The sequence below is a fragment of the Cololabis saira genome, chromosome 11 (genome assembly GCF_033807715.1).
Source record: "Cololabis saira isolate AMF1-May2022 chromosome 11, fColSai1.1, whole genome shotgun sequence".
Lineage (NCBI taxonomy): Eukaryota > Metazoa > Chordata > Actinopteri > Beloniformes > Belonidae > Cololabis > Cololabis saira.
This window is the reverse complement of record NC_084597.1, coordinates 22,799,582-22,819,688: the sequence shown is the minus strand read 5'-3', so window position 1 is coordinate 22,819,688 and position 20,107 is coordinate 22,799,582. Positions and strand designations below refer to the sequence as shown.

Genomic DNA, 20,107 nt, shown 5'->3' with positions numbered 1-20,107 from the left:
GATATGAAGTCAAATATTGAAGTTCAGAAGTGGGTCATAAAAGATTTTTACCTCTACAGTTCAACACCAGCCACATTTCTCTGATTGGACGGTTGTCATAGCAACAGATAGAACGCTTTCATAACGGTAGATAGGGTTGAGGTAGATCGTTGCAGAGCAGTAAGAGATAACCAGATGATCTTCATCTGAGGCGCTCGGTAGGGACATCTCCAGGGCTATGATGTAATCAGTTTCAGCTTCTCAAACCCTTTGCCCACAGCCGGCTAACATCCTGTTGGACGAGCACGGTCACGTTCGGATCTCGGACCTCGGCCTGGCCTGCGACTTCTCCAAGAAGAAACCTCACGCCAGTGTGTAAGTTCCCCCGTGTGTGGAGGAGGCGATAGATTTAGATTTGATCTACAGGACGGTTTAAGCGTTACTGACATGACAGATATTTAATCACAGCGGAGTCCTCTGGACTTTTTTTCTTCCTTTTTTTGCAATTTTCTTAATTTTTTACTTTGGCATTTCAAATTTGTGAGTTTATACGCCATTTCTTTCTGGTATTTTGAATTAAAAATTCTGAAATTTAATTGTTTTAACTTCATAAAGTCACAATTTCTTAAAAAAAAAAAATTAAATACTGAAAATTTGTGAGTTTATAATAAAAGTGCGATATCACATCTTCAGAAAAATTTGATTTTCTTGCAAATGTATTTGTCAGAATTTTTCCCTTGAAAATGTGCTAGTTCACAAATTCAGACAATCTGTTTTTCTTGAAGTTTGGTTGTTTAGTCCCCCCCCCACACACAGTTCACGACAACATACCGTAGCAACCGCTGGTTCATTGGAACCAGAGATGCTCTCCTGCAGATCCATCGTCCTCCTGCTCTACATGAGGCTGCTCACAGCCGAGTGTGTTTCACCTGCATGTGTGTGTGTTTCAGTGGTACGCATGGCTACATGGCTCCTGAAGTTCTTCAGAAGGGGACGGCGTACGACAGCAGCGCGGACTGGTTCTCCTTAGGCTGCATGCTCTTCAAACTGCTGAGAGGGTAACTCCTGTTCCTCCCCCGTTTGGTGTGTGTGTGTGTGCGTGTGTGTGCGTGTGTGCGAATGCCACAGGTCTAAGCTCAGGGCCCAGCTGAAAGGTGTGTGACATGTCCTTCTCTGATGTATATGTGTTTGAATCAGACCTGTTTTTGTTGTTAAGAATCATCGACTATAAAAACTGCGTTTATGTAATCACGCTGTCATTACGTCTGATTCAAGTTTCTCCTTTGAATTGATGGAGTCACGACGTTCCCCTCACCCCCCACGTGCACCTCTAAAGTTTCCTGATTGCGCGTCGAGGTGACCGTGAGAGCGTTGACCGTCCGCCGTACTGCAGGTGCCTGTAGGCCTTCAGACCAGCTCCATGTGCGACTTCTCTTTCGTTTACATTGATTTGTCCTCCACATCCATCAGCTCCAACAATTAGCCAGCCAGTTCCTGAGACTTCACAGAGGGTCCCTCTGAAACTTGACACCTCTGACGGCGTCGTGGCGATAGCGTCGCGGCGATAGCGTCGCGGCGATGGCGTCCCCTTGACAGAGAAGCATAAACCAGAGTTTTGAGGCACTGGCTGATGTTTGTCAACTCTGCTCCACATGGAGGCGCTAGAACCTCCTGAAAACATCACTGACACAAACAGACCCAGAACTGTTCTAGATGAAAGGAAGTCAAACATTTAGTGACATTTCTATCAGATAAAAGCAGTTTTTTCTAGTTTAGTTCCTGAAAAGGCTCAATGACACAGATGTGACTAAATGTACCTGAAGTCCATCTGAACGTTGGTCTTCAGAAAACACTAAAAACTCTCTGGTCAACAGGATCATCAGTCCTGGTCCAGTAGATGGGGAGAGGTTCAGAGGATGGACTTCGAGAGTTTAGGTTTTAAATACATGAATCCAGACAGATATGACCTTAAAGTGGAAGATTCAGAAAGATTGCTTCAGGAATCTCATTAATGAGGTTAATTAAATACTGATGCAGACTTCTAGCACGAGTAATGAAGACCAGGGGGACGTGAGGACTCCTGGCTTCAGTGTGAGCTTGTCCTCATATCTCCATCTGATCAGCTGAGCGCTGGTGGACGCTTCGTTAGGGCCGCGAGTCGGCTCCTGGAGCAGCAGGTGGCTAATTAGTCTGAATTCCCGTGATTGCAGCTGCTGCCGTGTTAATGAGCACACTTTCAGTTGTTAATAAGAAGCGACTTGAGGACCTCCGTCCTCCCCTGCAGCTCATCTTCATCCACCTCTCTTCTGTTTCCCGTGCAGGCACAGCCCCTTCAGACAGCACAAGACCAAAGACAAACACGAGATAGACCGCATGACACTCACCATGGTAAGACACAGCGCCGCACACGATTGTTCTGTATAAGCGCGCCGTGGAGGCGGACGACCGCCCGAGTCTCCGCTGGGCTCTGAACGGGGTTTGGCTGATGTTTGCTCTCTACTGAGTGCACACGTGTCTCTTCTTCATGCGGTCGTGTGTGCGAGCAAACAGCAGCAGCTGGGCTCAGAGCTGGAACCGACGGGTTGCGGCCAGGTTACGGCTTTTCCTCCACATCAACGTCTCCGTTGATCTGGGTCGACGACGTAACCATCCAGAAAAACCTGCCCCAAAGACACTTGGTCCTTGAGAAACACAACAGCTACAGACGAGAAGTAGGAAAGATTTAATCTCGGAGATGCGTCGACATGGTCCTGAGGCTGGTATAGTCTCTCCTTGCTGGCCAGTACTGAGTTTGGAACCGGGCTTTCTGTTTCTACTGACAAAGAAATGGCTCCAGGCCAAGGTAGCACCAACTCTTCGCTGGGCCAGAGGAAAGAACCACTTACGTAAGCGGACAGGGCGGATTTATTAAGACCAACGTCAATAGCAAGACTGCGAAACGGTGAAATTTTCAAATAAGCGACAAATGAATATGGTTGCAGCAAAGCAGCAGTGGTCTGTGGAGGAGACAACCTGTCTTTTAGCAATATGGTCCACAGAGGGTGCTAAGCGGACCAAGTCCGTATTAGAGCAAATACGTTTCCGTTGCTTCAACTGTCACACAAATGCAGCGATGTAACTGATGTTTGCACCACTTGCTGAGCTACTTTACCCAGGGGAGGGCGTTGTCTGGCCGACTGTTGTGTGGCGGTTCGTGGTACTGTAGACATTCGTCCTCTGTGGAAGCTGATTTTCCTTCAGTTTTATTTAAAAATGTTGAGCTTTTGTTGATCTGAGGATGTACAGATACTGTACTCGTACAGGCCCGGTCTGGCTGATCAGGACCACCAAACAGAGAAAGCATGATCTTTCATAACAGAATAAATCCAGATTAGGATTTTAATCCAGCCATTTAATCGCGTTCATCCCTGTAATCCTGGTCTGGCTCTGGATGTGTGAGACAGGAAGGGAGGCAGACGGAGGTTGAAAGGCTGCGATTCAGCCCCGACCAGCTACAAATACTGTTTATTAAACATGATGAATGCTTTGACTAGTAAACGAGGAGGAAGCAGACAGCTGGGAAGAGAGGGATGGAAGTGATCCCAGCCGGCCGCACCTCTGCTCTTTGTCACGTCTCCATGAAAAAGTCCAGTGACGCTGTCGGCATGGAAACCTGACTTTACAGGAGAGGAGTTACTGCAGGGAGGGGGCATGTGATGGAGTCTGATTTAAGATGAATTTTGGGAATTTGTCGGTCACTGATGACGTTCCTCCATTGAAGCAAATCTTTAGCATCAGTAAATGGACTGATAATATTGTAAAAGGACACTATATAAATACAGTTGAATTGAATGATAAGTCTCCGCCTACAATTTGAGAAGGGCTCATACTTACATTTGAACGCTCTAAGACAGAGCTTTAAGAAGCAGACTGAAGATTTCACAACCTTGACTACAAGCAAATTGATGTTTGAAGAAAAGGACAACAACGGTCCTCCTCAGCCAGCCTTTATGCTACGAGTGAGCTGCAAACCTAGTCCTAGGTGGGTTGTGTCCAGGTCTCTGGTGCGTTTGCATTTAGGGTTCTGGTTGGTTTGTGTCCAGGTTCCAGGTGTTTCTACTTGTTTGTTCTTATGGATAGGTGGGTCTACCTGGGGCCTCATTTATAAAGCTTGCGTGTGCACAAAACAAGGCTTGAAAGATGCGCACGCCATCTTCTACGCAAAGGTTGGGATTTATAAAAAAAAAAAACTTAACGGGAAAATGTGCGTATCTCTATGCAAACCCTGACCCTAGCGCACGAACATTTTGAAGATATGGGGAAGTGGCGACGCAGACGTGACTGGCCCCCACCTGTCGCAGACACGCTCTGACGGTGCCGGGCCACTCTCCTCTTGGCCTCCACCTTCAAATCGCACCACTTTTTTATTTCTACCACAGATCTGTCCGTGGCACTCTCACTCGCTTTATTTTTGTTAGTGATGCCACTACTGTGACCACCAAATAATGTCGTTTTCCTGGCCTCCACCTCTTCCACAACATCTCGATCTCGGTCTCCGTGAAATTTAGTGGCACGGTGGCTGGACACGTCTCATTCATCCTGACGCGCAGCAGTGTAGGAAACAGACTGCAGGAAGCCGCTGCGCATGATCAGCAGGCTCATTTATATGCAAATACAGTCATCAAGTACTTTGCATTGACCATTCATGGTAGAAAGTGGGCGTGTAGAGGGCGGGATATGAGGCGAATTCACCTGCGCAACCTTCCAGCTGGACTGTGATTTATAAAGAGAACATTTCATGCAGATGTGCGTGCACACGGTTTTATAAATCAGGATTTTTTTATGCGCACGCCATTTTCCGCTTTTGAGCACACATACACTTTTAGTATGAATCCTACACACTCTTTTATAAATGAGGCCCCTGGGTTTTAGTTGGGTCTACCTGTAATGTAGGTAGGTCAAGCTGTACCTGCGCTATAAGTGGGTCTACCTGAGTTTAAGGTGGGTCTAGCTGGGTTTAAGCCTCCTTGTATCCTTTATGCGCCCATGTATCTGCATTTCATTGGCTTGCCATTTGGGTCCATAACACTGAAACCACGAGAGACTCAGGACATCAGGTCTAGTTATCAATTAAGTTATATTGCAGCAACATGTCATGAGCAACTCTGATGAAGATAATACTAGCAGAATCTGATGATGAGTTCCCGTGTTAGTGGGCTCCTCAGGGCTCCACTATGAGGAGACCTGGGAGTGGTGCAGCACATACTGTGTTTCCTTTAAAGTCAGTTATAAAGCTCCTGGTTCTCACCATGACTCCCCCTCACCCCAGTTCCTCCCTCTGTTTCCTCCAGAACGTGGAGCTGCCAGACTCGTTTACCGCTGAGCTCAAAGATCTGCTGGAGGGGCTGCTGCAGCGGGATGTCTCCAAGAGGCTTGGCTGCCAGGGCCGAGGGTACGCCACCCCCCTCCCAACACACACACACACACACACACACACACACACACACACACACACACACACACACACACACACACACCTTCATCAATTATGCTGGTTGGAGCTCAGTGAGCGTCATGGTCTGCGGCTGCTGAAGTCAGAGGAGTCCGACGGAAGCTGAATTAAAGGAGCTGTATGTAAGAGCAATAATAAAACGAATCATAAAATGACCCCGATATGTCAACAGACATTTAAAAATCATGTTCATTTCAAATACTTATGTCACTGACAACAGCACTCAAGCCAGGATATTCCAGTTTAAAAAGAGGAGTTGCAGCCCTCAACTGATGTTTATGTTGTCATTTTTTGTTTTGGCCTGAAGCTCCACCCTCCACATATCTCCCAATCACAAAGTCAGTATTGTTTCGGCATCCGGGTTGCCAGCTCGGCTCTAATTATCGCAGCCATGGCAGCCTACGTTCCTGCTGCATTCTGCAGCCTACCTGGCAACCTCTGGTCGGGGGGAGGAGGGGGAGGGTACACGCCGCTCAACAATATTTTGAAAGTGACTGCAGTACCAGTTTTGGCCATTTCTTACAGACGACTCCTTTAATCACAGATTTAACCATCATTTCACTTCAGCGCGTGACTGAAGCAGAGCAACGGCTCTTCGTCTGAGGAGCAGCGAGACTTTGGTGTCTATCATGTTGGCAACACTGCCAGGGGACTAATGTGTGCGTGTCTGTGTCCACATGTTCAGAGCTGCTGAGGTGAAGGAGCATCAGTTCTTCAAAGGCATCGACTGGCAGCAGGTTTACCTGCAGAAGGTCAGTCAGCCTCCTCTTCATCTCCATCCTTCTGTCCTTGTTGTTCTTTTCGACTCTTCTGTCCTAGTTCTTCTTCATGATTTATTACAAAATATATATATATTTGAATATATGAAATAGGGCTGGGCGATATATTGAGATTTTAATATATATCGTTATATTTCCAAACGCGATATGGTAAGAGACAATATCGTTTATATCGAGATTTTTTTTTTTTTTTTATGATTTTGATATAGCTTATTTTGTGACAAATTGACTTGAATGTTTTATTTGAGATTTGCACAAATGTTTTGTTATTTGCACAACTGTCAACCTCAGTGGAAAAGTCTGCCTGTTACTGTCTACATTGTATTAATTGTACATTGTATTTTAATTTAATTGTTATGCAGGAAAGGGATATTTGTTTTATTTTATTCAAGAAAAGCATTTTTATTCTATATATGCAGGCAGTTTATTTTTATTTCATTTGTTTTATACATTTTGATATTGTGCAGACCTCTGTTAATAAAGGAACCTGTGTGACATTTGGCACGAGGCTTTGTATTAAAACTGACTGTTTTTTTAAGGGTTTGCCTCAGAAAAAATTAAGCTAACAGAGATGCTATGCTATAATGCCTTGGGGGAAACCCCAATTAAGGCACAGAAAAAATATCGATATATATCGAATATCGCCATTCAGCTAGAAAGTATCGAGATATGACTTTTGGTCCATATCGCCCAGCCCTAATATGAAAGCACATATTCAAAGAAATAGAAATGATAAAACTATGTATCTGTTTAGTTTAAAATAGATTAAATCATTATCATCTATTCTCTGAAATAATATTATTTTATCTGGATTCCCATCATGTGTAACATGGCTATCCGGAACTAATTTAGGTATTTTGGTGATTGATAAAGTATTTAGACTTGAACTGAATGATCAGGTTTATGACACTGAGCAGTGCCACCCAGGACAGTGTTGTACCACCCAGCTCTGCCTCACCACTCATGGCCACAAGAGGGCGCCATATCCCTGGTGGAGCGAGCCAGATGGAGTACCGAGTGGGACTGCTGATGATCGGGTCATCAGTGATGATGACGATCGGTTCATCACTAGCAACGAGGTGGCAGCGGGACATATTTTTGTATACTCTTGGCTTCAGTTTTGAATCCTGTGAGGACAGTTGTACGTTGTCGGGGTGCGGTTGTGTCTGGGTGGCACTGACATCACGACCAGCTGATTCTTTTTTTCTTGTTTTTTTGTTTGTTTTACGGCTCTAGTTGCCTTTATTCAAAGTGTACAGGAAAGGGAGGCAGAGAGAGAGAATGGGGACGACATGCAGCAAAGGGCTGCAGGCCGGGAGTCGAACCTGCGAGCACTGCAGGAGGACTGTAACCTCAGTACATGGGCCGCTTGATTTAACCACTGATTCTCATCAGCCTTTTGGCCTCTCTGTGTAAATCTGCAGTCGCTTCCTCTTGATTGTTTTCTCGTCTCAACTTCTGAATCTGCTGCTTTAATGCCACAGTTCAGGTCTAGTCATGGGAATCTGTTTAGAGCCATATCTGTTTTTGACTACAGTTACTGTTGCTATGGTTACCACATCACTCCAGGGAAGCTCAGCTGCAGGACTCGTCCATGTTCCTTCTATCTAATCCTGTTTTTGTGCCATTTTTCTTTCATTACTCCCTCTCACCTTCATCATCAACCCTCTCATCTCTCTGTTCTCCCCCTCATCCTCCCCGCAGTACTCTCCTCCTTTAATCCCTCCCCGGGGAGAGGTGAACGCAGCAGACGCCTTTGACATCGGCTCTTTCGACGAGGAAGACACCAAGGGCATCAAGGTAACCCGAGCTCTAACACGTCCAGATGTTTGCTCATCTTCTTTTAAACCCATAACACAGCTGCTGTCTGCACGGCAAGCGATGTCACTGGACGCCACTGGACATACGAGTCGCATTTTTACCAATACTGGAGGATGCACCTGAAGCACAGAGGCAGTGAAGTCAGCTCATCCATGAGCTCTGTGATATGTGTTGTGTGTCATCCTCACATGATGTTATGGTATCATTCCAATTTACAACACAAGTCACCTCAAGGATGTTTAAAGGCAATTTAGTCCAGATAAATAAAATACATTCTAGTTGAATGTAGTTAAAAATTCATAGGATGTCAGTTCATACAGCAGCATCATTAAGGAACCAGATTCCATTAAATCTTTACCGTGAATCAGTCTGACATCCTGAGCAACCAGGAGGTCACGTTGGGGAGAAACGACCTCCTTGCAGGAAGAAGCCTCCATCAGAATCAGACCTGGAGAGGGCGACCATCCGCCTCCACCCAAGGTGGGACGAGGCCAACAAATGCAGAGATTAGTCCAGCACATCTGAGAGTTGACAGCCATAAAATCAGCTGCTATGATGACACATATCCATGATACATCCATGAAAGCACAGACCATATGAGGGAAGAGCCCAGGGCATCATGGGAGGTCCAGCAGCAGTCAAGGGCTAGGGCTATCCCCCCTCAAGTACAATTAGTCACAATAATTATAAACCTCTGACAGAAACAGACTCATCCACCTGGACCGGTTGGAGGTTGCGAGGACAGGAAAGATGATGAAAGATGAATAAAGTTGGAGTGAAAGACTCCAACTTTTAATATAAATATTTTATATACATATTTTTTTAATTCTGTTCAAAATAAATTATGACTTTATTCATCAGAGAATACCAAGGGACTTTTTAGAAGAGATTTAAAGGTGTCGGAGATTTCGTGTGTCTTCCAGAAATGGGATGTCCTGGTCTCGCTTTGGGACAAACTATGATCTGGAGATAATTAGAAGCTCACAATCTGTGGATCCCAGAGGTCTGGAGGGGAAATGGCAGTTCAACAGGTCTGTGATGTAGGTTGGGTGAAGACCATGTAAGACCTTGAAGATGATCAGTAAAAATCAATATAAGATCAAACAGGAAGCAGGTTCAGGGAGATGTGCTCATACTTTAGTACCAGTAATAAGGAGTAAACGCTGACTGATACCTGAGTACAATGAATTACAGTAGTCCAGGTGAGAGCAGACAGAAGTATGCAGAAGTTTTTATGGGTCAGCTGTCGAGATAAATGACCTGATTTCATTTATGTTTAAACCTGTTGATTACCAGAGCCCGCTGTACAACAGTAACCCCTGTACAGGGGGCTCATGTGATTTGAGAGCAGAAGCATGACAAGAGGCTGGTAAGTAAAGGGTTAAGCTGGAAACAACAAGACTGAACACCATGTTTGACCTGAACATCAAAAATTAAGATGAGAGTTAAATATTACTGCTAGATCTGTAGCTTTTTGTTTGGTATCTGAGATCAACGTTTGGGGACCTAAATGAGTGATCTCTGATGTTTTTATCATGAAACTTCAGAAAGCCTTAGCCCATCCAGGAGTTAATTGTTATAAACCACCAAAATGATGCAGAGTTGTTATTTACAGCCTGGTCCAACAGGTTTTTAGAGTGAGGCCAGCAGCAGTCGTTCACTGGCGTTCCTGCCCCACTGCAGATGTTCTGGATGTGTTTATTGACATGAGTTTGGTTGTAGCTCTGCCTACATCACATGATTAAGTCTGTCCAGTGGTGTCAGAGACGCTTCCTCCTGCGTTTGTTGGCACCAGTGGAACCAGACCGTTTCTTCATCAAATAGGAACATGATGAAGATGCCGCCAGGACAAGCTGCTACTAGGATTAGCATTAGCAACACTCAACTAATGTTACTGCTTTAAAGAGATTTATTTTAATCACATCAAGTGAGGCTTGTAGGCTCTTCTGTGGGAGCTGTAGCAACTCATAATGTAATAACGGCTCATAATGTTATAACTTAAATGTAATAAAAGTTCATAATGTAATAATCGGCTCATAATGTAATAAAATTATGAGCGCATAAAGTAATAACGGCTTTGCGCATAATGTAATAATGTAATAACTTATTACATAATGAGCCTTACTGGTGCCGCTCATAAAGTAATAACAGCTCATAATGTAATAATGGCTCATATTATGAGAAAACAACTGCATTGTCATAATTTTTACCTCTTAAGGTGCAATAAAGCAAACAGCATGGGTTTCAGCGCATTAGTAAACTAAATTAGTGAAACCAAATATTATTTATTAGTAATTGCGTTCTCACATTTTATTATGTAAGATGTATAAAGTTGTGCCACTAGATGGCACCCATGTTAGTTATTTTGTGCCTTTGCAAAAGCCATGCTAACTTCCACTGTCTGATTGTTGCAGGTAAGCAGTGCTATTTGTGAACTCCTTAAGAAGTTAATGGGTCCTGCATTTATTGTAGCAATAGTAAACAAAGAAAATGCTCTTTTAAACTACATGAACTACAGCCCCCCTCCTTCTTCCCTAATCCACCCTCTTGTCCTGGCAGCTTTTGAGTTGGTTACTGTAGCACCACCTATGTACAGATCATAGTCAAACACAAACACAGACTTCTGCCCATAAGTTCATTCTTGTTGTCAGTGTGTGCTATATTGTGACCTTTATACCATGGACTTGACCTATAGGGGATGATGCGTTAAACAATTAGGCTTCTCTTCCTGTTAATGTGGCCCGTCGTGTATTGGGGGTGGAGTTATATGGTATCTAAGTTGGCCAATGCGCCACCACGTGTCTTAGAAATTGTGTGATCCTGCTGACAGACAGACAGACAGACACACACAGAGGTGAAAGCATTTCCTTCCACCCCTGCAGGAATGGCAGAGGTAAAAATTATGATAATGCAACACTTTTTTCACAATATGAGCCATTATTACTTTATGAGCGGCACCAGTAAGGCTCATAATCTAGTAAGTTATTACATTATTACATTATGCGCAAAGCCGTTCATGATTTTATTGCATTATGAGCCGATTATTACATTATGAACTTTTATTACATTTAAGTTATTACATTATGAGCTATTATTACATTATGAGCCGTTATTACATTATGAGTTGTTACAGGAGCTAAAAACATTGTCCAGGGTGTTATTTCCACATGTTGGTAAGTTAATGTGGTGATATAGTTTGGGAAACACAGTCTTAGGGTAGGCATGATTGAAATCCCCAGCCAGGATGGGGAAGGAATCTGGGTGGGCGGTCTGCTGCTCACTGATGTGTTGGTAGAGTTCATTCAGTGCTTCGCTCCTGTTGTTGATGTTGGAGTGTGGAGGAATATAAACAGCCACAAACAATATGGCTGTAAATTGGTGAATAGAATCGTTAGCACTTCAGAATCATGAACTCCAGCAGAGGGGAAGAGTGTTTGCCGACCAGGACAAGACCCTGGCACCAGGCAATGTTGATGTTCTCACATCACTGGTCCAGACTGGTTTATCATTCATCTCACAATGACTGAAGGAAGCTGTGTTGGTGTGTTTCCTGTCCAGTTTCCTGTCCAGTAGCTGTAGACCTGGTTCTGATCTGTAAACCTGCTGCTTTAAAGCTCAGTGGAGCAGAAGACTGTAACTGTCTGTCTGTGTGTCTGCTAGCTGCTGGACAGTGACCAGGAGCTGTACAAGAACTTTCCGCTGGTCATATCAGAGCGCTGGCAGCAGGAGGTGGCGGAAACGGTCTACGAGGCGGTCAACTCGGACACGGACAAGATCGAAGCTCGCAAGAGGGCCAAGAATAAACAGCTGGGCCACGAAGAGGGTAATGAGATCAGGCAGATACCACCAGAACCGCTGTCAGAACACGGCTGCAGGCGCTAAGTGTTTGTGTGTGTGTTTTTGCAGACTACGCCCTGGGGAAGGACTGCATCATGCATGGCTACATGCTGAAGCTCGGGAACCCATTCCTGACCCAGTGGCAGCGCCGCTACTTCTACCTGTTCCCCAACCGTGTTGAGTGGAGGGGGGAGGGCGAGTCACGGGTGAGTCTGCGCCACATTCCTATGGGGGTGGGGATGGGTGTCTGTCTGTCCCAAGGCCTGGGGGGTTGTGTCAGTGGGTGATGGTTGTCTGTCTGTCCGTCCTGACTCACCACTGAAGGAGAGCTGGCTGAAACCCTTTAAGAGGCAGAGGGAGGGGGTGAGTGGCGTCCTGCTCCGTGTCAGTAGTGTTGCATCCTGGTCCTCCTTCAGGTAGCTGAAGGTGATCCTTCCTCAGCTCACTGGAATCATTCGAGTGACACAAACACCATTGAGATACAATTATTTTTATGAATAAATAAATAGAAGGAAAATCAATGTATTTTCAATGCTTTTGTGTTTTATGTTTCATTTCCACCATAATTTCCTTCTTTTAAAGTTTTGTCACTCCGATCATTCCGTACCGTCTGCTCCTCCCATGACATCATCACTGAAACAAAATAACATGTAAACAAATAACCACCTGTTCAAATGACAGCACACTTTAAACCATTCTTGAAAAGTTTGATGAGGCCACACTCTTCCCGTAGTAAATGATTTTAATTCAAGATGAAATAATCATTTATAAAAGTGGACAGATGAGAGGAGTTACCGACACGTCCTACGACAGTTACTGAGTAAAATGCAAGACGAGGGTGGAGACTTACTGGGATGTTTACACGCTGCCCTGATACCGGGACGAGGTGGTGCAGAGATGAGTCCATTCATGTGAAATCAAACCATCACGCCAAACACATAACATGCCAAACATGCTTACGACACACCCAACACACTTCCAGCACACCCAACACGCTTCCAACACACCAAACACGCTTCTAACACATCAAAGTCGCTTCCAACACACCCAACACGCTTATGACACACCAACACGCTTACAACACGCTTACGACACACCTACAACACACTGATAACACACCCAACACACTTATGACACACCCAACACACTTACGACACACCCAACACACTTACGACACACCCAACACACTTACGACACACCCAACACACTTACGACACACCCAACACACTGATGACACACTTATGACACACCCAACACACTGATAACACACCCAACACACTGATAACACACTTACGACACACCCAACACACTTACGGCACACCCGACACACTTACGACACACCCAACACACTTACGGCACACCCAACCCACTTACGGCACACCCAACACACCTATAACACACTTACAACACATCCACACACTTACAACACACCCAACACACGACACGCCCAACACACTTACAACAGACTTATGATTAGGGGTGTAACGATACACTAATCTCACGATACGGTATGATACACGATATTGAGGTCACGATAACGATACGATACGATACTATAGCAGTATTTTTTTAACAACCTTGAATGAGGAACATATGACTGGAAAAAATGGTCTTTTATTTGAAAGACACAAAATACAAAACAATGGGTTCATTATTTTATAATTATATTCTTTATATTCTGATGTAAATCAGGGACTATAATGACACTAGTCAGTTTATCTGTAGTTGTTAGTCTGTTTTAGATGGGGGCGGAGTGATACAGCACTAGGTGCTGTGTTGATGTTCTAAAATCCTACACTGTTGAGGGACATTAAAGTACTCTCGAACTCAGCAGAAGTTGCCTGCGTGTTTATCCTACTCACGACCCGAAAAAGGTTTAATTTAATAAGGTAAGGCTTAATTCTAGAACAGACTTACATAAGTAAAAGTTCAGAGCTCAAAACCCTGCAAGAGTCCCGTGATCGGGACCAAAACGGTACTAGTTTCTTCTGAGCGGAGGAAGATGTTGGTCCGCGGGTCGAGGCGCGGTTGGTACGCGTGGTCGGATGTGCGTTTCTAGTCAACACAATAGATTAATATTGATAACCCAAAATCGCGATACACCTTGTCACCTCCACGACACATATTGTGACGTTTTTGTATCACGAAATTTCGTGGTACGATATATTGTTACACCCCTAGTTACGACACACCCAACACACTGATAACACACCCAACACACTGATAACACACCCAACACACTTACAACACACCCAACACACTTATGAAACACCAAACACACTTATGAAACACCCAACACACTTATGAAACACCCAACACACTTACGGCACACCCAACACACTTATGAAACACCCAACACACTTACGAAACACCCAACACACTTACGACACACCCAACACACTGATAACACACTTACAACACTCTCAACACACTTACAACACTCCCAACACACTTCCGACACACCCAACACACTTCCGACACACCCAACACACTTCCGACACACCCAACACACTTCCGACACACCCAACACACTTCCGACACACCCAACACACTTCCGACACACCCAACACACTTCCGACACACCCAACACACTTAGGACACACCCAACACACTTAGGACACACCCAACACACTTAGGACACACCCAACACACTTAGGACACACCCAACACACTTAGGACACACCCAACACACTTACGACACACCCAACACACTTAGGACACACCCAACACACTTAGGACACACCCAACACACTTAGGACACACCCAACACACTTAGGACACACCCAACACACTTAGGACACACCCAACACACTGATAACACACCCAACACACTGATAACACACCCAACACACTTACGGCACACCCAACACACTGATAACACACCCAACACACTGATAACACACCCAACACACTTACGGCACACCCAACACACTTACGGCACACCCGACACACTGATAACACACCCAACACACTTACGACACACCCAACACACTTATGAAACACCCAACACACTTACGACACACCCAACACACTTAGGACACACCCAACACACTTAGGACACACCCAACACACTTAGGACACACCCAACACACTTAGGACACACCCAACACACTTAGGACACACCCAACACACTTAGGACACACCCAACACACTTAGGACACACCCAACACACTTAGGACACACCCAACACACTTAGGACACACCCAACACACTTACGAAACACCCAACACACTTATGAAACACCCAACACACTTACGAAACACCCAACACACTTACGAAACACCCAACACACTTTGAACACACCCAACACACTTACACGCCGAACAAACTTACAGCACGCAAAGCATGCTTACAAAACGCCCAACGCAGCAAAAACGCAGCTATGATTGAGCCTAGTAAAAGTCTGTCTAAACATTCGTCTTCAAACTCTGTTCTACAGCTGGAATCTCACTCTTGGTCCAGTAAATGGTGAGATGTTGTAGAATAGACCTCTAGAGTTTGTAGCGTCGGGCTCTTCTAGTGGCTACAGGCATCCAGGCAGTCTGTATATGACAAATGGCTATAGACATCAAGCTCTTAAAAAATCTGTCTGAAATTTTTGCCAAGATGCTCCTCCCCCAGCACCATATCATAGACGAGGATGCTGGTAGAATGCCAGCAGCAGTCCTGATGTTACATGAACCCAGTTTCCTCCAAAAGTAAAAGCTTTGCCCTTCATGGTAGAGAAAGCTCTCAGACCTTCTGCCATCCAGCAGCAGTCCCAAGTACTTGTTAGAGTCCTCAACACCTGTAGTCCTTCAGCTCAGGCTGGAGTTTGGTCATCTTTGCTCCACTTGCCTTCATTTCACTCATTTGATCAATTTCTTCCACAGCAAAACCTGCTGACGATGGAGCAGATCTTGACAGTGGAGGAGACGCAGATTAAAGACAAGAAGTGTATCCTGCTGCGCATCAAAGGAGGGAAGCAGTTTGTCCTGCAGTGCGAGGTACGAGCTGCTACTGCTGCTGCTAGTGCTGATGAGTGCCAGTGAAAACATCAGCCAAACCTGAGAAGGCTCCAGATTTATTCTGCAGCTGTTGTTTCTTAGGACTCACAAGTTTGAGAAATCCCAACAAAAAGACACCAAACAACGGCTCAATCCCAGAAAGAGCACTGCGGCTTTTGTTCACGATTCATCGTAGAATATCTTTGAATTTCACAGGATACTGTGGAAAATATAGTTCCTTTAGAAATATTTGGCCAAAGCCTGTGAAAAACAACAATGTGCTGATATCTTTGTAGTCCAGGGACCACTTTCACAGCGTAAGCCACACACTCACACATTAATCAGATCAATTTATTATTACAAAATATTGCTAAAGTTATTCCTATTAATGTTAATGAGGCTTTAGTCTGAAACTGCCTAAACAACCTGTTTTCGGGAAGGGAGGAAATCCTGGTAGATAGGGATTAAATGTTAGGACCTGTATGGCATCACCATGTTAGGACTAGGGCTGTTCGATTTTGCCCAAAAATAAAATCTCGATTTTTTTTTTCTCTCAAAATCCGATTTTCGATTACGATTATTTTGCGAATTGACAAAAGGCAAAGAAATGATTTCAAATATGCTGTTTTTTTATTGAACATTTGCCCCATTGGGCTTTAAGTGTAAACTTTGCTCTTATTTAAACCAAAAATGAATGAATAAAGTGCAAAACTCTCTAAAATAAGTTGAAAAAAGTTTTAAAAAATATAATAAAATATAAAGTTTTTGTCTCTGAAAAAAAAAAATCAGCAAATCAGCACTTGCAAACATACAGTAAGTTATATTTCCAATTAAATAAAACAAGACATTTTCTAATTAAACTAAACTGGGTCTTTGCATGCTAAATAATAATGCAACCCATGAAGGAGGTAGAGGTGTGTAATGTCAGTCATTACATTTGCTATTCACATTTGCAAGTTTTTTGCAAGGAACACGAGCCGGTCTACCGCATCTGGCTTGAGGGATGCCCGGTGGCATGTTACAACGCCCCCTCCTACACTAAAGAGCCTCTCCGATGGGGCACTTGTCGCAGGTATTGAGAGGTATTTCCATCAATCATTAATATGGGATCAATCATTAATATGTGTGCAGACAAGGTAAAAAAAAAAAAAAAAGTGAAAAATCGATTTTACGATTTCCACGTTTTAACATCGTTCTAATTACATAATCGCGATTACGATTTAAAATCGATTAATCGAGCAGCCCTAGTTAGGACCTACTTGAACCAGCATCACTATGGTACTTGCAGGAACAGGCATCACCATGGTGTAGCACCTGTAGGAACCAGGATTACCAGGGTAGGGCCTGCAGTCTGACAATGTCCTCCATTGTAAATATTGAATGCTGTCTTTATCTTCAGAAACACTGACGGTGGTTGAGGTGGAGATGAAATTCAGAGCTGATCTGTTTCCTTCTCGTGTTTCCAGAGCGATCCGGAGTTCGTTCAGTGGAAAAAGGAACTGACGGAGGCGTTCACGGAGGCCCAGAAGCTGCTGCGCCGCGCCCCCAAAGTGATCGGGAAAGGCCGGGCCGGCGTGGTGGAGCTGTCCAAACCCCCCCTCACACACCGCAACAGCAACGGGCTGTGAACACGCGCTTACACATTTATATATGTATAAAATACACACACATCTCCACACACACACTGCGCGCACCCCCTCATCACTGCAACACATCTGACCTGACTTCCCCCTACGCCTCACAGACACCACCAGTCCCTCCCCCACCATACATGACAACCAATCAGAAGCTGGATCTGGGATTTGTTTTTTTCCCCCCCGTGTGCGATGAAGGAGGGGGTTGACGAGTCCAGTAGGACTCAGAACCAGACTCCACCCCCCATCCTGGTCGCCTCTGTGGAGACTCCTGACTGTACAGACACCCACTCCTCTCAGCTTGCCCCCGGTTACTGAAGTGCAGAAAGTGCCAACCTGCAGGATTTACTTGAGGAGGACCTGCCGCCCCCCCACTGCCCCCCGGACTCTCAGATGGTGTTTGTGGGCGGCGGCTCATCATTCCAACCCAGAACACAAAAAATTTAAATAACAAAATACGATAACATGAACCTGGAAGGACCACAGACACTGAGAGTGTGAGGGCTGTCTGCAGCCAGTTACCATGGAGACTGAGATTTCATTGGCTGTCTAACAGCAGCCGGTTGCTATGGTGACCCTGGAGGCCAGCGTAACCATGGACAACAGTGTATGAAGGCTCGCAGTAGAACTCTTAATTGTTTCAGTCTGGTGCGTTTGCATTGTCCGCCTGTCCGTCAGTCTGTGGGAGTGCGGGGGGGTGGGAGGTCGTTATTACGAGGCAGGAGTCAGACTGTCAATCATCCGCCATGCCGCATCGCCTTTGTTGGACTGTCGGGCGACGACCATCGTCATGCGTACACGCAATCATCCCGGCGAGCTGAGGCTACTTCAGGAAAAGTCCACCCTCAGATAAACCACAAAGTCATTCATTCCCCAGGATTCCCTGGTCAGCGTTTAGAGAGCACTCAGCTGACGTTAACTTAATTTAGTTCTTCTCAGTCAGTTTTTCTCTGGTTAAGATCAGTTTTTTAGAAGTTAGAGCAGCTGAGGGCTGATTTTCTTTCTTTGTGGATGTTGAGATGATTTTCTCTTGTAACCAACAAATCAAATACATTTAGCTTCAAAGGGGAGCAGCTTAAACTTGGAGGTTGTCCTCCAGGACGCTCAGACATCGGTCTGGCTCGTCTAAATGTTACTGGGAGTCTGAATGTTCTCAGCTGTTATGTGAAGAAAATGGCCAGAAATAGTCGGCGTTGCTCCATCCATCTCTAGTTTACGCCTCAAGCTCTGCAAGTCTTGTTGGGGGGAGGCTCAAGCTGAAGTCCAAAAACGCCAGGTTACTGTTCAGATATGAAACAGGCGCGAGAAGCTGGTGAGCTTCAAAAAAATGAGCAAACCTGCTTAGAGACGAGTTCTGGCTCCCTCCGGCTTGTGTTGAGCTCGATTCCGGCACATCTGTCCATACGTTTGCTGCTGGTCGAGCGGGCCGCTTGTCGTCACCCTGATTCCTCCCAGCCGCCTCGTCACAGTAGGTCCTTCTAGCCAAAGCTCTGCTGCAGACTTGATGTTGCTGCCTGAGTAGCAGGGAGTAGCAAGTTGGGTTTTTGGGTCAGGGCCGATTGTTTCAGGATGGAGTTTTCCTCGTCTCACGTTCAGGCTAGGTGCGAAGTTTACGGTTTCATACGAACCCCAAAGTTTAACTGAAGGACAGGAAGTTGCACAGTGTTACAGGAGTGCCAGCGGTCCGGTGGGGGGCAGGGCTTGTATTTCCATGCAGTAGGGTGGGTTGGGGCACGCCATCGTCATTATCGTTTTTGTTTTCGTCGTAGCCTTTACCGGTCAGGGGAGGGGTCGTATCGTCATGTCTGAGGGTGTCTTTTATTTTTGTAAACCAAAATGGTTTTAATTGTTTTTTGTTGTTGCACCTTTTTAGCCCGGTTGTGTTACTGGTGTTTAAATGTGCCAAATAACTGTTGCTGAGTGGGCAGAGCCTCTGCCACCACATCGCCGTGGTAACCCGACGGCGAGTGGTGAGCGTGCGCTCATCCAGTGGACTGTTTTATTTTATTTTACTGCTCACAGCATTTTAAAAGGACGGCATATATGAAAAATCTAAGTATATATAAATATATGTGTATATGAAATGACAAACGCTGTAGGTTTATTTAAAGTTGATGTAGAAGGTGTTGGGGAGAGGCGGGGCTTCGACGTCCCTTCACCGTCTCAGCTCCGCCTTGCACATGAAGACTCGTCAGACGTCGTTCCCGCCGCTTCTGTTCTCACGCCGGACTCTCGACCGTCGTATTTATTGTGTGTGTGGGGGGGGGGCGGCTTCTCCTGCCGAGCCCCCCCTCCACGCCTTCGAGCTGTCCGCTGACGGGAAGTCAGCCGGTTCCACCCGCCACAGACTCGTCTCTGTCCTCATGTGCCACAAACACAGATACTACTGCTTCTGGGTTCTTGACGTACGTCATGATAATACTGATATATGATTGATAATATTATTCAGTGATTATTATAAAGTTTATTTTAATGACTTTTGTTTCTCAGACAGGTAGGAAGTTGCGTGTCGGACTGCTTGTAAAAACAGTTCATGAATAAAAACCCTTTTTCCGTGTTGTCACCTGTCAGATGTCTTCT

At 45.1% G+C, this 20,107-nt stretch overlaps 1 protein-coding gene across 2 annotated transcripts in view; it reads left to right on the top strand.

Moving 5' to 3' along the window:
* The window catches only part of grk3 (G protein-coupled receptor kinase 3), a 71,530-nt gene extending 51,446 nt beyond the window's left edge, over positions 1 to 20,084 (top strand). The window contains exons 12-22 of one of the 2 annotated variants that reach the window (XM_061734050.1): positions 260 to 354; positions 930 to 1,037; positions 2,301 to 2,367; positions 5,310 to 5,410; positions 6,156 to 6,222; positions 7,954 to 8,049; positions 11,731 to 11,893; positions 11,977 to 12,113; positions 12,232 to 12,270; positions 15,780 to 15,893; positions 17,360 to 20,084. In XM_061734050.1, coding sequence (XP_061590034.1) covers positions 260 to 354; positions 930 to 1,037; positions 2,301 to 2,367; positions 5,310 to 5,410; positions 6,156 to 6,222; positions 7,954 to 8,049; positions 11,731 to 11,893; positions 11,977 to 12,113; positions 12,232 to 12,270; positions 15,780 to 15,893; positions 17,360 to 17,521 — 1,149 coding nt within the window. In that variant the 3' untranslated portion in view covers positions 17,522 to 20,084. The remainder of the gene's footprint in view (positions 1 to 259; positions 355 to 929; positions 1,038 to 2,300; positions 2,368 to 5,309; positions 5,411 to 6,155; positions 6,223 to 7,953; positions 8,050 to 11,730; positions 11,894 to 11,976; positions 12,114 to 12,231; positions 12,271 to 15,779; positions 15,894 to 17,359) is intronic. The other variant, XM_061734051.1, reaches the window with a different exon arrangement.
* The last annotated feature ends 23 nt before the right edge of the window (positions 20,085 to 20,107 follow it).